We start from the raw sequence: 15,390 nt of genomic DNA on the forward strand, positions 1-15,390 counted from the left end.
ACATTGACACAATTGCAATAACACCAGTTACACCATGTAGTAGCACAAGCGGCATACAAAAACAAAAGGGCCTATTCTGTTATCTCCCTAAACGGCGTCGTCTTGGCTACACGATCAATAGGGGCCCTAATTTACAACCAAAAAACTCCCCTTTGATTCGAAGCGAATCGTCGTCGCTGCCAAATGCTTCAATGAAGAACAACGAAGATCCCCAATCGCAATCGACGAAGAAAACCAGAGAGTTACCGAATCTGTTGGAGTGCCATTGTTGCCACCTGAGAGTCGACATTGCCAACGCCAGCGCCAAGAGCAAGCTTCAGATCCTCTACAGCGAGTGGCGCGTCGTCCTTCTCTGCAAGAAATGCCTCACGCGCGTCGAGTCCTCGGAGCTCTGCTCCTACTGCTTCGCCGCCACTTCGCCGTCGCAGGAGGACTCTTTCACTTGCTGCCAGTGTAATCGGAGAGTGCACAGGCGTTGCGATTCCGAGTATCGAGGGATTGCGCTGTTGTCTCAGAATTCTTGCTTGGCGGTGGAGGCTGAGGTTTGCGCCGATTGCTGGCTGCCGGAGTCGCTTGCGCGGTGGAGAGGGGTTGTGAGGAGTCAGAATGCGCGGAGGTGTGGAAAGGGGAGAGCTTGTTTGGGATTGGGGAAGTATAGGGTTTCGGCCGTGGTGGATGGTAGGAAAATTCGTGATGTGTCTGGTGCTGAAGAGGTTTCAAAAGATGCGGCTTTCGATGATGATGAGGACGACGACGACGACGACGACGACGACGATGGGCAGTTGGCTGCCATGAATGGCTCTGCTAAGAAACTGCGTTCGCGGAGTTTGAGAGTGTGTGTTTGTGATTCGTCAACGGATGTTGGTTGTTTGAAGCTGGATATCGAAGAGGAGAATGGGGACGATGACGGGCAGTTGAAGGAAGGACAAGGGAGCTGCTCCAATGGTATTGACTTGGAGTCTTTTGCTCTCAATAAACAAGAGCAAGATGAATGTGTCTGTGTTACAATGCCGAAGGACGAAAGGCGCGATTCAAAGCTTGATCCTTTTTACTTCAAATACAGGAAAAGGAACAGGGTTAATCAGTCTGTATTAACATATAAGAGAAGGCCCAAAAAGCTCAGTCCGTGTTCCATGTTAACATATAAGAGGAGGAGACCCCAAAGCCACCTCTTTGCTTGTTATCTGTTAACATACAAGAGGAGGAGACCCACAATCGTATATGACCGTTCATCTGGAGACCGATACTGAATCTTCGGGTTGAGTCTCTGGAGATCACAGGGCTTTATTGTTGAAGTGGCTCGAGCCCCCATTGAAATGGAATGACTGAGGTCGGCCATGGCCCGGTACTGAATCATGATTGCTACAGGTTGGAGAAAACATCCTCCTTTTTGTATGCTTCCATTGTGATTTTCAGTATGTTTTGTGGCACTGTATGATTCTTCATGTAGTATGATTCAGTTCAGATATCAAATTGTGTTCTCGGGCGTGAGTTTACGATTATTTTCTTCCAATTTGGGTGATAGCGATAAAGATTAGATTGTTTAAGAGTCGAGATTTACAAGTTCGAAGTAATAAGTGAAGGTCTTTTCTTTCGTTAAGTAGCGCAGTAGTGCAGGGGATGGTGGCAGTGTATCACATCATTCAATCGGGGCTTCTTGGAACTGTCTTTATTACCAATAATCCTTAGATATGCAAATTAGGATACGTTACAACTCCTAGTGTTGTAGTGAATACAAAGGATGAGTCGGCTGTGATTGACTATGCACGGAAAAGTGCGAACCCTACTGTCAGCATAAATTTCCAACGAACACTGCGCAAGACAAAGCCTGCACCCGCTGCTGCTTTGTACGCTAAGACAGGTCCTTCAAAAAGTTATCCGGGCCTTTTGAAGTCGGATATAATGGCCCTGGGGTCATTAGTTTTGGCTGCTTGGTCTCCGAAGGTTGCATCAGTTCAAAGTGGGTTGATTGTGAACTTACGTAGCGACTACAATTTGATATCCGGGACATCCATGGCTTGCCCTCATGCTTCAGGTGTAGCTGAGCTACTGAAAGGTGCGCACCCAGGTGGAGTGCAACAGCAACTAGGTCTGCTTTGATGACCACAGCCAATCCATTGGACACTACTCGCAATCCAATTCTTGACGACGTTGACAATTTCAACTCTGCTTCACCATTAGCTATGGGAACAGGTCACGTCGATCCTAATAGAGCACTTGCGCCGGGCCTAATATACGATGCTACCTAGCAAGAGTATGTCAATCTCTTATGCTCCACGAATTTTACGCGTAAGCAATCTTATCCATCACTAGATCACGCACCTATGATTGTTCCAAACCATCTTCTTATCTGAACTATCCATCTTTCATCACATTGTACATACATCACAAAACAAAGACAAGAGTTCGAACGTTTCAGAGGACTGTGACAAATGTGTGGGAGATGACTGCATCAATTGGTTGTGCTCCTTGAACTTATTTGGCAATCGATTACAAAAGCTCCGAGGAAGAAGCCGTCTCGTTTGGTGCAATTGCTTGGGAAGAAGTGGCAAATATGCTGTGAGGGAGGCCTTTTGTGATCTCTCATGCGACATCATCATTGTCTAAGAACACACTACCTAGCTAGTATTTCCAAGTAGTTTGGTAGCTTAAAGATAAGCAAACTGCAACCTAATGTAAACTAGCTACATGGGTACAATTGCACAATTTCAAACTCTAGCAAACTCCATGTTAGCTTTGGAGCTTGAGTACTTAGATGAACCAACATAATATTTTGGGATGTTACATTAACGTTATAAAACACTAAGTTCTCGTTCCTTTGTTTTGCCAATAATGTTATGATACAATAAGTTCTAGTACCTGTTGCATGCAAGTCGTTTCCTGTTGCTGATGCATCATGTGATAGAAAATGCACCATAAGAAACTTTCTAAGTTCTCTTGGGCCTGACCTCAATCCCCTGAACAATGAGGCCACTTTAAGTCCAATTATTAACCTCCATACAAGTCATCTCTATTATCGCACCATCTTCTTCTCCTGGACAGAAAAACTCACCCATCTCCATCTCAAACCAGCCATCGGTCCTTTTCTTCGGATATTGAGTTTCACTGGTTCCGACGGGGACTTCTTCTTGGTCCAGAAACACAGCGCGGTTACTACTGACCTCTTCTTCTCCAAGAAGTCCTACCGTGACTTTCAAGGAATCGTCACGATCAAACCCATCCACCGTTGCACTTAACTTGAACACAAGATAAGCTTGATAGACTGTGGATGGAGAGAGAATCCGTGTCTCAATGTTGCCACGGATTTCAAGCCACCAAACAGACCTAAGCTCAGCCACCTCCTCAAATCTGTTCCATATAATTTTACATACTAATCAATTGCCTAATTACATACATACATATAAACACATATTTCAATCTACAGATATAACACTATAAACACGAAATTTTCCTGAAACGAACGAGACAAGAACACGTGTACAAAATAATATTTGTATTAATGATTTAGGGGTTACAATCTCTCTCAAATTTGATCCTCTGATTCGATCTCCGTAAGGTGTGTATTTGTGGATGTGCGATTGATCCAAGGGCCGTCGAGGCTTGATCTTGGATTAACGGTTGAAAGTTTCTTCAAGGGCCGTTGAGGCTTGATCTTGAATGACGGTGACGAAAGGATCTTCAAGGGCTTTTAGGCTTGATCTTGAAGAACAGTGATGAACGGATCTTCAAGGGCTTTTGAGCGTGATCTTGAATGACGGTTGGATGTGTGGTTTTGTCGACGTTGTTGATCCAAAGGGCCGTTGGAGCTTGATCTTAGGATGAACGGATGATGAACGATGAACACTCTCTCTCTTCAAGAGCTGTCGAGGCTTCATCTTGAATTGGTGAAAGTTCTTCGCGAGACCGTCGGGGCTTGAGCTTGATGAACAGTTGATGAATGGATTCGTTAATGTTGTCGATCCAAAGGGGCCGTTGGGGCTTGATCCTTGAGGATGAACGGATGATGAACGATGAACCATTTCTTCAAGGGCCGTCGAGGCTTGATCTTGAATTGGTGGAAGTTCCTTCAAAGTGCCGTTGGGGCTTGATCTTGAAGGTTGGGTTGACGAAGAACGAAGAGAGCTTTCTTGATCCTTCGGGATTTGCTTGGGAGCTTTGGAGTTTCAGGGCTTCAAGGTTTTGGTGTGAGGTGAATTGGTTATCTATTGGTTATGAATTCCTCCCCAAATGAATGCATTGGCTTCCTATTTATAGAATTTTCCAAGGCCTAATTTTGAATATAATATGCAGATGAAATAAATCATTTCTGCCAGGTGTTGACATGTGTCCTATTTGATGACTTTTCCGATTTATTTTGATTTTTCGTTTAGTCACACGCTACGTGTAAAATTTATGTGACACGTGAGCATTGAAATTGTAACTATTGATCAACATTTATTTCACCGAAATTTCGATGTCTACAAACATACAGCCAATCCAATCGTAAACGCTTGCTTAATATTTTCAAAGTGTAGCACTTAGCATAATCAGTAAACAAACCAACAAAACGTACAACGAATGAAGAATTTTACAGACCTGGAGTCGGCAACAGAATGCCATCCCCATTTGTCAGGAGAATCACCCCAAGGAATCATAAAGTCCCTTGCCGATATCATGTAACATTTTTTCCCACTCCATTTGTCCAGAAAAAACAGCTGCATACATAGAGCATAAGAAGGCAAGAACATCCACACCGGTAGTAACTCATCATATATTAAGGGAAATGATTTCTACACGCACACATGTATTTCCATAAAAACTTTTGATTAATTTATTCAATCTAAACTTCAGAAATAGACTGTGTATTACGAGAAAATTGGCGTGTAGAAATCATTTCCCTCCGCTAATACCCATACGGTATGCCTAAGTCCGACAAGTGCATGCATACAAAAAAAAAATATTCGTAAGATCATGGAATTAGTAGCAGCAAAGTTATATTCATGTTTCAAATTTTGGGGGTCAACCCTAATCCTACCACAACATAATGTAAAGTTACCATTTTGCCATCGTCAAGAAGGATAGGGTTTTCGCAGAGAGTGAGGTAAAGCTCCTTCTTGGAGGACGTGGAGGAGGAGGAGGAGGAGGAGTGGTGAGATAGGATGGAGGGGATATCATGGGGAACGAACTTGTCCCAGACGGCGTCGGATTCGGCGGCCGACATGAAACTCCTAGACACCGCCGAAAACCTGCACGCGTCTGTAGGCGTCGTTAAGGAGACGACGTTAGCTATGCATCCTTCGAGCAACGCCTGCATATCCATGTGAACATGATGATGATCGTCATCGAGTACCATCAATATCGCCGTCCCGCAGCCACCGCAAGTGATTCCTTCTTCTCCTTATGTACCGGCGTCGACCGTCTTCTTTTGCTTCTCTTGTTGATATCCGCCGCCGTGGCTTATTACGTTGTGTATGCCGTGGCTTTTGTTGTGCGTGTTCTGTTTTGTGTAAAAAAATTGTCATATTTGTAGGGAGAGGCAGGCCATCTACAAACTAAACTATAAGTTCATCTCTAACCAACCAGACCAAAGGGTTATAGGACAAAAAATAGCTTGGAATGACACGAAAATCATCTTCAACCGAGGACTAGGCCAAATGGCTTGTGGGCCCCATCTGACCAAAACCCCCAAATTAGGCCAGCATGCTAACCTTTTCCAACCAACCAGCCCTCTAGCGCCAGAATATCAAGCTTGACATTTTGCCAGCCCTTAAGGGGTCAGCCCTCCAATGCCAGAATGTCAAGTTTGGCATTTTGCCAACCCTCTAGTGGCATAATGTCAAGCTTGATATTTTGCCAGCTCAGCCCATTTGAATGCCAACGGCTACATGATGTCATGTTGCTGTTAGGTTACCATTGAAATTTGAAATTTTTTTTTGGACGAATTTAAAAGAAAAATCTATTTTTTTTCCTATAAATACCAAAGTCATTCCTACACCATTTCTCACATACTTTTCATTTTAGCGACACGTGTCACTCGAAATCATATCTGGAAAATTATTGAGATTACATAAAGATAAGAAATGTGGAGAGCTATTCACGTTAGAGACACGTGTCACTCGAAATCCTATCAAAAAAAAATTATTGAGATTATATAAAGATAAGAAATCCAGAGGCTTATTCATTTGGCGACAAGTGACACTCAAAATATGTCTGAAACCCTTATTTTAATATGATAGTTTAATTTAATTAACCATATTAATTCAATTAAAATAATAAATTATGTTTGCCCTATGACTCTTTAGCCGTCTCGGTTGGAGATGATTTTTTGTCAAAGGGTTATGTTTAGCCTATGATCCTTTAGTCTCCTCAGAGATGGTTTTTTGTCAAACTGTTATGTTTGGCCTATGATCCTTTAGTCTCCTCAGTTGGAGATGGTATAAAATATGGTATAACACTGTTCATTAAAATATAATTTATTGCAGGGCTATAGGACTAAGGAGAGCCCCTTGGCCCTCCATCGGTTAGAGATGGCCTAAATAAGCTAACTAGGACTCAAATAAAGGATTTTGTGAAGAGTGATATCATATATGACACGTGGCAGATAACTCATTTGACTTTTGCTTTCTAACTGTCTTTTTTACCGCAAACAAAAATGAAGTCAAAAATCTTTAATTTAACTTTACTGTGTGAGTCTCATTGACAACAAATAAGATAAAAAATAAAATCAATTTCATTAATTTTTCTCGCAAGCGATATTAATGGATAGGGCTTCATGATCCAACATTTTTATATTGGGTTCAAAAATAATTTCAGTAAAGCCCAAAGATAGTAAAGACTAGCAGGCCCAATAACAGCCCAAACAGAATAACGAGCTTTAGCTGGTAAACACAAATGGTACATGAAAAATAAGCTCTTATTTACCATTTAAGACTGGCATTCAGGCAAATGACTCAACTATTGATACAATTAGATGCGATTCCGGCGACGGAAGTCGAGAATTCAAAAGCGATACTGCTCGTCGTCCCTTCACTAAGCTAAAAAACCAAAAAAAATCAATCGTCGTCATCTTTTAACTCAAAATTACAATCAGGGGAGCAAAACATTGATTTGAGTCGTCCTAGTAAATACAAATGGTAATTCAAGTGTGACTGCTACAGAAAAAACATTCCGGTTTCAATTTCAACAACCTTCTTGAAATATTTGGATCTGAGTACACTGCCTTTATACATCTCAGAAAAAATGTAAAACCTGAAAAATAAAGACACCGGTAAGCTAACGGAAAACATAGACGGTGTGTGTGTGTTTAGAGAGGGAGGGAGGGGGAGAGCGCCGTAGTGCTTACACTCAGGTTACCTCAATAAAATTGTACAAGGGAAATGCATAGGCCACCGAAATTGGTTCTGACATCCCCAAAAATTTGATTAGCCATCTCCAACGAAGCAAGTGATTCGCTACTTTACAACAACATTTAACTGGCTTCCTCGCCAAATCTCTGCACCAAAAATTCATCTAGCTGACCCCAGTTTGGAATACTAGATTCGCTCATTTTATCCGAAGGTAAACATCGAATGCAGCCAAGAATGTGTTTGACATCCCGGCGCAGCCTGGTAGACAAAGTGAAAAGTTGAGTTTCATTAAGGAGTTCTAACAATTTGTATGCACACAAAAGAGAGAGGGGGGGGGGGGGGGGGGGGGAGAACTGAAATGGTAGTACCTGTCCTTGGCTTGTGGTGTGCTGATCTCTAACCGTGAAAATGCTTCTGATATTTGTGAATGGAAGACCAAAATTACTTGCCTAAAAATTACGAACCACAGTAATCATTAACTGCCAATCTCATCAACCAAAGCACATCGACTAAATGTGGGGGGCGGGGTGGGAAAACAAGACCCTTTGAGTCTTTGACCAAGTTTCCAAGCAAATTCCATGTGATATGAGCCTTACCTGAAAATCGCTTGGACATCAACCTCATGTAAAGTTCGAGTTAAAACACGTTGTAAGTATCCGACTTCCTGCAAATCAGTTGGGTGAGGCCCATAAAGATCAATTAAGATAAAGAAATCCCCAGAGGGGTGTTAGATAAACAGATACAATAACCACTTGTTTCTATTAAAAAAAGAAAAAAAAGAAAAAGATACCTTGGTAAGGGATCGAGCAAACTGGCTAGGCTGTGGATCAGCCTCTTCAGGTCTATTCCAGCTCTCTACAATTTGGGGCAACCCGCGTAGATGAACCAATAACCTTTCTCTCATGATTTGAACTAGCTTGGTGTGTATTTCATCTCTGTGAACCTTATAATCCTGTTTTAAATTGAATGAAGAAACATCGGAATGGTTTCTGGAATATGTGCAAAAAACTTGGCTAAAGTAAATATGGGCTCAAAGAATCTGATTTTAGAATTCGAGATTACAGGTGCATTCTGAAAGGTTAACAAACTTGACAAACATGTAAATTACATATATATAATTAAAATAAAAGTAGAAGACAAACCTGAGCTACTCGATCAATTTCTGATAGCAGCAATGCCTTTCTTGTCTCTGGCACTTTTTGAAAAAGAATTTGCCTGATTTCTTGCAGAAATGGAATGAATAAAGTGATTACTCGATGATCAAAGTAGAATTCTACAAATACATACATATATACAACAATTTTTCAAAATAAAGTTGTAATCACCTACCAGGAATAATAGCATACGTAAAACTGATGACTTGACTTGCCAAGGCCAAGTGTTTAGAAGTAATAGACTTTAAACCGGATACCTGCATTATCACATGTGATCTATCAAAAAGCCGCAAGAATGACCCCGGGGAGCATAGTCAGTAGATATAACAGGACAAAGTGACCACAAACTTGGAACAGCGTTTTGAACAATCACTTAAAGCATTTCTGGGCTCAAGAAAGAAAGTTGCATGTAAAATCAGTGTAATGCGTTTTTGATACATGTACATTGAAGAACAGTAGCTATTTGATCACCTCAGTTGCATAACCCTTTTGGTGTTTGAGCGAAAATTCCTAAATATTTGCAACAATATCATCTATTATAGAGAGAAATTAGTACCTGCATGGCACCAGCACCAAGAACAAGCTGACACGTTCTTGTATTGAAAAATTTTAAAATTTCTACAATACGATGAACAACTTCTGAGGACAGTGTTGGGAAAAAGTTGTTCATATCAATGTATTCTGACAACATCTTCATCAATATCAAGCCACTGGAGGAAAAAACCAAGGACAAGGAGAAAATGTAACTAAAGGCTTATACTGAAAAATTCTTATAATTATTGAAAAAAATTAATAGTAAGTTCCTTGATGGCGGAAAGAAGAGTGCAAACCAAAACTCCAAATTGCAAATCAGGATTGGAGTAACAAAAAAAAAAAAAAAAGAATAAATGGGGAAAACAAAAAGATAGACAACAAGAAATAAGAAAAACAAGGCAACTGACCAGTTTACCATGTGAAAACCAACACCTTTGTAGAAAAGGCTTTGAGAGGTTGATTTTCCTCGCTCCTTATTGCTATGGTTATTTTGAGCAACAGAATTTGCAACATCAGCCTTATTTTTCTCAGTTCCATCAGACTTTGGTGTCTCCTTTACAGTAACATCCGCAGATGTTTCACTAGAATCCGCCCCTTTAGATTGCTGTTCAGCAACTGATGATTCCGTTTCTGCTGCATGTGAACTATTACTGTTTGTGGCCACCTCATTGTAACTTGTTTCCGTATTATCTTGGACAGCATCCAGGTTCTGGGAAACCAATGATTCAGAACTAAATAGTGAAGTGACAATGATCTGAAATTCATCAGGAACATCCACTTCCACCCAAGTTTCTTGGTCAAGAACTGCCTTAATTTTTGCCATCTACAACAACCAAAAAAAAAAAAAAAAAAAAATTGGTTCATAGCAACAAACAAGATAAAGCAGAAAGTAAAGTATAAGTATATACTATCGGAAACTAACACGAGATTCATGCTGAAAATCCATAAAGGCTTTGGCCTGTGACTGTATTGTTCCCCTGATGCTAAATCCCGGCCTTCCCCCTATCTGTTTTATGTTGGCAGTGGACAAAATGGCACCAGAGACATAACATGGTTGATCATAAAACTAAAGGATCAAAGAAAGGACAATAAAAGAAAGGGGACAGATAAAAGAATTAAATATGCATACCTTCTCTGTAGCTGTTATAAAGTCTTGGGTGATGTTATATATGCTCAAAAACTCCTGCAATCTCAACCTTGGATGAAGAAGAGCACGAACACCGAGTAGTTTTGCCCATCTTCCATGAGCAGCATCACATGCTGCAACAACAGCTTCTGTGTTTTCTCGTAACACATCAGCTCTGTTTAGAATCACATTGTTTCAGACAGTATGCATTTGGAAGCACTCCAATTTTTGGACATATCAAAACTAAACCCCTAAAATTAACCAAAGAATTTCAGACCTTCCTAAGGGCAAAATTTATTTTACATGGCAAGACGAACACAAAACAAAATTTAAAATTCAAAGATGCATAAGGTTTCAGCAAAGGTGAAAATTTTGGACATCAGAGTAACATAATCAAGAGACAAGAGCCCACCTAAAATTCTTAGAGATGTTTGAAGGACTTGTTGCATCATTAGCTTTCCCTTGAATTGAAAGTGCCTTTGTAGCAACCCTATGGGGTGAATATGGCATAAGCAAGCCACCTTGACCATCACCCTCTTGAGCTGTTTCTGCAGCCGCAGCACCAACTGCAATCGCTGCAGCAACTGAATTGGCTGCATAGTGACCATCAAGGTTGCACATAATCCATTCAATGGCCTTCTTCACTTCAGCAGCCCGCATTAGATGTGCCTGCATTCACTAAAATAATTCATATGACATCACACTCAAATAGTGGTTGATGCTTAAAGAAAATAGAAAAGAAGAACTTAGATAAAGCTCACATGAAAAAATGAATGAAATACAGCACATATGCCATCTGATAATAACTTATCGAGCAATCTAAAAACAGATCATGTAGGTATGGTGAGTTTATGTGACCAGTACCTGTTCTTTTATAAGAACTGCTGCCCTTAAAACTGTTTGTCCCTTACCCTAATGCTCCCAAATGAATTTGACTGATAGACTCAAATATTAAAGCAACAGAATTGACCAAAATGGAGGAGGAGGAAACCCATCTATGATTTCTTTACATGTATTAGGGTTAGAGAATATCTGTAATTGGTTCAACCGGCTATCAAGTGATTGAAAATTATGACAAGCGATATTAGTTGGTTCATATTAGTGAAGTAGTCACAACTTGCAAGAAACAAAATATATAATTGACTACACATCGCAGACAACCCCAAGCCAAATCTATCCTCAAGCTAAGCCCAATAAATGTTAATCATTAGAAATATCAAATTTAATAGATACACACTAAACCTGAAGAAAATAAATAGTGAGTATACTGGGAATTCAACGAAGCAATTATAGAGCATCTTATTTTTCAGCAATACAATGCCTACGAAACAAAACAAGAATAGTCTAGAACACATACCCTTACAATTAGAAAAATAGCACTTAAAAGTTGAATAAAGCTCTCAGATGACAGGCTCCTCAACTTGCTCGCAAGTGATGCGCCAAAACCTAAAAAACCATGTTTAAAAGATCAAAGACAAATTCGTGTACAAAAAACACGGCACAAAAAGAAAAGAACAAGACAGAACGTAAACATAAAAATTGAGAATTATACAATCTATTTTTCTTCTATATTACGTGTAATTCTTCATAGGCATAGATGACAAACAATATCACAAATTTCTCACCATCTGCATCAACTCGCTCTCCAGGTGTAAAATCTGACTCCAGTGGTCGTGAAACAAGAATGGGAAGCAGCTCTGCAACCGCATTTTTAATAGCAGTCTTCATGTCAGCTGTAAGTTGGTCACGATATAACCTCAACACAGAAGGGAGCTTGGCCTGAAAGTAAAAGGATACCAACTTTACTTAAAAGATCACTAAAGGTACTCCTTGATCACAGAAAGAAATCAACTCCACCCCAACGAAAAAAAAAAAATTGGTTGAAAACATATTAGGTTTGACAAAACGATGACTACTCACAGTTCTAAGCAATCCAATGATGACAGGAAGAAGACGATCTTGAAAATTGGAGGTTTCTTCATCATCCAACTTAATCTGCTGATACAAAAATAACAGTGACCAGTTTATATATAGAATCATGCCCAGACTTCTGAAATCACGATAAAGGATATCAACTGAAAAAAGCAGTTACAGCATATAACATATACAAAAAAGAAACCATGAAGTTTGGACAAGGCACTGGGTGTACAAAAACAGTTAAGTCATTCAAAGATCCTACAAAGTCTTTATAGCTGAAGTAAATGGTCAAACTTAAATTAAATGCTTTCGGGCAGGTTCCACAAAACTTGCAACATGGCTTATGGCAGGGCACTGGTTTTTGAACGATCTTCAAATACTGTTGTCGTAAAATCAGATTTCAAAGCATACTATCGAAAAGATATGGTGCCACATAATTTCTGCAAAGAAAATTTTAATTCCTACAATAGTGTATTTATCTGTAAGCATTTCAGCTGATTCGGAAGTAAAAGAAATGCAATGGCTACTAAACTTAATTATCTGCTTTTTTTCAATCAGTGGAGAGCAGCTCCTCACGGGAGAGAATAGACTTGAAATATTATGCAATTTAAGAAAAAGACTTGAGCTTACTTCACCATCTTCTCCTTCTCCATTCATGAGACTAGATGCCCTTGCTTTCACTCTGGATATAATTATAACATCTGTATCTCCGGCATCGTGTATTGAAGCACGCATAAACTCTGCAGAAAGAATGCTACAAGAATAAATTTAATAAGTTACTATAAACATGCCTCATCAAATTTTATTCCATTTGAAAGACATAAAATGTTTATCCCAATATTCTGGTCAATATAAGCCAAACAGGATGAAGAAAGGCATCTCTATTTCAGATTCTCAGAAGAAAGAAATTAAAAGCTGCCCATGGGAGTCTTGATGAAACACTCCTGGTACTATTCACTTTTAACGTTAAGGACATTTTTACTCTAAAAAGTCACTCATGGTACTATTCACTTACAACACTATTTTGTCCTTTTGATTAAAACTAAAGTTTTTAAGGACTTTTGGTTAGTTTTCCTTATATTGAAAAAATCATAAGCAACTCAAATGGAGTCACTCATTTGTTTAATAATAGTGCCACTACAACAGGAAATCATACCTATTTATCGATTCAATTGAAGCAGCTACACGATCCCGGAGGTGATGAAAGCAATGTAGACCAGTAAGCTCATCCCCATCCTATTAAACACATTGACATCAATAAGGTAGATAGAAATTGTAGTCTGGTACACCGTTCCTTGTTTTAGTACACTAGTTTTTGGGAGCAGATCAAACAAAACGTAAATAAAAACATACCAGCAAATGCTGTAAATCATCTGTGACGTCCAAGGCTCCAGCACAATCTGCAGAGGCAACAAGCTGTATGACAGAAAAAGTAAATCAACTTATATTAAGAATCTTGCTACTTATAAAAATGACATATACATTTTCACCTAACTTCTCAATTGAAAATCATGAGCATTTCTTAAAGACGGGGACGAAAAACAAGCCACTAATCATCTGAAAGTTAGGTGCACAACAAGAGTTTAATTTTCATAATCCGTCAACAGGTTGGGGATAAAATTGCAACTACAATTTTGAGTAATTGTGCAACAAATTCAAAATCTATCATTGAATCCGAGTAGAGCTATCGGAAACCTCACCAATCACGTATCAGTGCTTCAAATTGGGTCTTGCTAGTATTTGCAAGAAATGTAAATGGTCATCAAGTTTTATGCTTTGAACCGATTCTCGAAGGAAATCAATCTACTAAGAAAAAAGATCAAATCCAACATCGCAAATTGGCGATTCTTGAAGAAGTGAATTCTAGACCAAATAGCTACTAACTAATAACTATCAATACATGCACAATTGAATACACTACAAACCCGAAATGATTAAAACCGAAAGAAAGATATTGAAGCACAATGCATACGAGTTTAAGTGCCGAAAGAGCTTGATTGACGTATAAAATGAGCCTCAATTTCTGCTGCAGAGCCAACAAATTGCTCCTGGTTTCATTCAGATCATGAATCTGCCTTGCGCAGTCGACCAAATCGACATCCAAGAGCAAAATTGTCTCCTTGAGCTCTCGAATCCGACTGCATCCCTCGACGATCTTGACGTTCAAGTCCTGCAACTGCCCCTGGGCCTCAAAGAAGGAGTTGGAACGCAGCGAGATCTCCTTCACCAAGTGAAGCTCCACCACGTCCAAGTAATGCGACAGCTTCTCCTGCAGCACCAGGTTCTCGGAGACGTTCGTGAACGGGCACGCCGAACGGAACGTGGCGCCGTCTTCCAGGGCGAAGTCCTCCTTGAAATAGAGCGCCGGGACTTCCCGGAGGCACGCGACGAGGGCTTCTCCTTGGCCGCCGATGGAGTCGACGTCGGATTTCTCCTTCTTGACGTGGTTGAGGATGTCCGCGAAGCGGTTGTAGTGATCGGAGACGGAGGCGAGGTAAGGCTGGAAGTCGGATCGGGTCACGGAGTCCGATGCCGATTTAGGCACGAGAGGAGCGAATTCGGGCGGGGAGACGGAGGCGGAGGAGGACCACCAGCCGACCCAGGAGGAGGCGTCGGAGGCATTGGGGTTGTTGAGGATGGAGGCGAGGCTTTGGCTGGTGTTCGGGTCGGATATGGAATTGGATCGGCTGTTCAACTTTCCGGGTCGGGCGTCCATGATTACCATCTCTTTGTTGGAGGCATTGCTGCTGTTCTTGTAATTGTGGTTCCGGTTCATGAGCGAGTCGGGTGAGTCAACTCGGGGCGAGTGGGATAAACCCTACGACGAAGGAGGGGAATGCGCGTGGTGGTAGTGGATCTGGGATTTGGTGTTTTTGCAGGTGATCATATCATATGCTCTCATATGGGATCTGGGGAAAGAAGGAGGGAAGGAGAAAGTGGGGGATAAAATGGTAATTTAATTAATGGTAGTTTAACTAATTAAATTACAGATACGGGCCGACCTGGTTTGGCGGCAATTGGTGCGAAAGCTGGTTTTCAATTTGAAGCCCAAAAGTTTTTTCCACTTACTAGGGATATGGGCCCAACCCAAGACCAGGCCCATTTTGTTTTCTTCCAATTTTTTTATTTGATGGATGTGATCTAAACTAGGGGAGAGAGATTCGAACTTGGGTGTCGAAAAATGAAGATACTGCTCTAACTAACATGGCTAAGTGAGGTATGTGAACTCCAAATTTTGAAGATGATTGGATTGGAAAATTCAGCATTCGGCAAGTCAATTATTTTTTAACGTGGGTATTTACTTATTGATATTATATTTTGGATCAATAAAATT

At 40.4% G+C, this 15,390-nt stretch overlaps 3 protein-coding genes across 6 annotated transcripts; 1 reads left to right on the forward strand and 2 right to left on the reverse strand.

Annotated features, from left to right (window-relative positions):
- Nucleotides 1-130: 130 nt before the first annotated feature.
- On the forward strand, nucleotides 131-2,816 carry LOC126593009 (uncharacterized). The gene has a single exon (XM_050258850.1). It carries the CDS (start codon nucleotides 192-194, stop codon nucleotides 1,248-1,250), a length of 1,059 nt encoding a protein of 352 aa, XP_050114807.1. The 5' UTR covers nucleotides 131-191; the 3' UTR covers nucleotides 1,251-2,816.
- On the reverse strand, nucleotides 2,787-5,460 carry LOC126593010 (F-box protein At2g02240-like). Its single transcript, XM_050258851.1, has 3 exons — nucleotides 5,036-5,460; nucleotides 4,576-4,694; nucleotides 2,787-3,348 (listed from the first exon to the last, which is right to left on the reverse strand). The coding sequence occupies exons 1-3, from the start codon at nucleotides 5,330-5,332 to the stop codon at nucleotides 2,976-2,978; spliced, it is 789 nt and encodes a 262-aa protein (XP_050114808.1). The 5' UTR covers nucleotides 5,333-5,460; the 3' UTR covers nucleotides 2,787-2,975.
- A 1,414-nt stretch (nucleotides 5,461-6,874) lies between these two features.
- On the reverse strand, nucleotides 6,875-14,967 carry LOC126593005 (vacuolar protein sorting-associated protein 54, chloroplastic-like). Of its 4 annotated transcripts, none has more exons than XM_050258846.1 (19): nucleotides 14,029-14,965; nucleotides 13,410-13,472; nucleotides 13,213-13,292; nucleotides 12,687-12,810; nucleotides 12,060-12,137; nucleotides 11,765-11,918; nucleotides 11,497-11,585; nucleotides 10,552-10,808; nucleotides 10,143-10,314; nucleotides 9,936-10,019; nucleotides 9,421-9,836; nucleotides 9,036-9,189; nucleotides 8,655-8,736; nucleotides 8,468-8,547; nucleotides 8,116-8,277; nucleotides 7,922-7,989; nucleotides 7,694-7,774; nucleotides 7,333-7,583; nucleotides 6,875-7,227 (listed from the first exon to the last, which is right to left on the reverse strand). In XM_050258846.1, the coding sequence occupies exons 1-18, from the start codon at nucleotides 14,830-14,832 to the stop codon at nucleotides 7,448-7,450; spliced, it is 3,084 nt and encodes a 1,027-aa protein (XP_050114803.1). In that variant the 5' UTR covers nucleotides 14,833-14,965; the 3' UTR covers nucleotides 6,875-7,227; nucleotides 7,333-7,447. The 4 variants fall into 4 exon arrangements, with proteins under 4 accessions (XP_050114803.1, XP_050114804.1, XP_050114805.1 ...); XM_050258847.1 differs by having other exon boundaries at nucleotides 7,322-7,583; XM_050258848.1 differs by having other exon boundaries at nucleotides 12,060-12,134; nucleotides 14,029-14,964.
- Nucleotides 14,968-15,390: the final 423 nt, after the last annotated feature.

This window comes from Malus sylvestris, chromosome 12 (assembly GCF_916048215.2).
Source record: "Malus sylvestris chromosome 12, drMalSylv7.2, whole genome shotgun sequence".
NCBI classification, from domain to species: Eukaryota; Viridiplantae; Streptophyta; class Magnoliopsida; order Rosales; family Rosaceae; genus Malus; species Malus sylvestris.

What these genes read in the sequence shown, in the direction of transcription:
- LOC126593005 (XM_050258846.1), bottom strand. Translation starts at nt 14,832, where the DNA reads ATGAACCGGAACCACAATTACAAGAACAGCAGCAATGCCTCCAACAAA. An exon ending in GAGAAGGAGAAGATGGTGAA is followed by an intron (nt 12,138 to 12,686) that starts GTAAGCTCAAGT and finishes TTTTTGTATCAG; the next exon opens with CAGATTAAGTTGGATGATGA. An exon ending in TTATAACAGCTACAGAGAAG is followed by an intron (nt 10,020 to 10,142) that starts GTATGCATATTT and finishes AACATAAAACAG; the next exon opens with ATAGGGGGAAGGCCGGGATT.
- LOC126593010 (XM_050258851.1), bottom strand. Translation starts at nt 5,332, where the DNA reads ATGGTACTCGATGACGATCATCATCATGTTCACATGGATATGCAGGCG. An exon ending in TTCTTGACGATGGCAAAATG is followed by an intron (nt 4,695 to 5,035) that starts GTAACTTTACAT and finishes CTATGTATGCAG; the next exon opens with CTGTTTTTTCTGGACAAATG. An exon ending in CATTCTGTTGCCGACTCCAG is followed by an intron (nt 3,349 to 4,575) that starts GTCTGTAAAATT and finishes TATATGGAACAG; the next exon opens with ATTTGAGGAGGTGGCTGAGC.
- LOC126593009 (XM_050258850.1), top strand. Translation starts at nt 192, where the DNA reads ATGAAGAACAACGAAGATCCCCAATCGCAATCGACGAAGAAAACCAGA.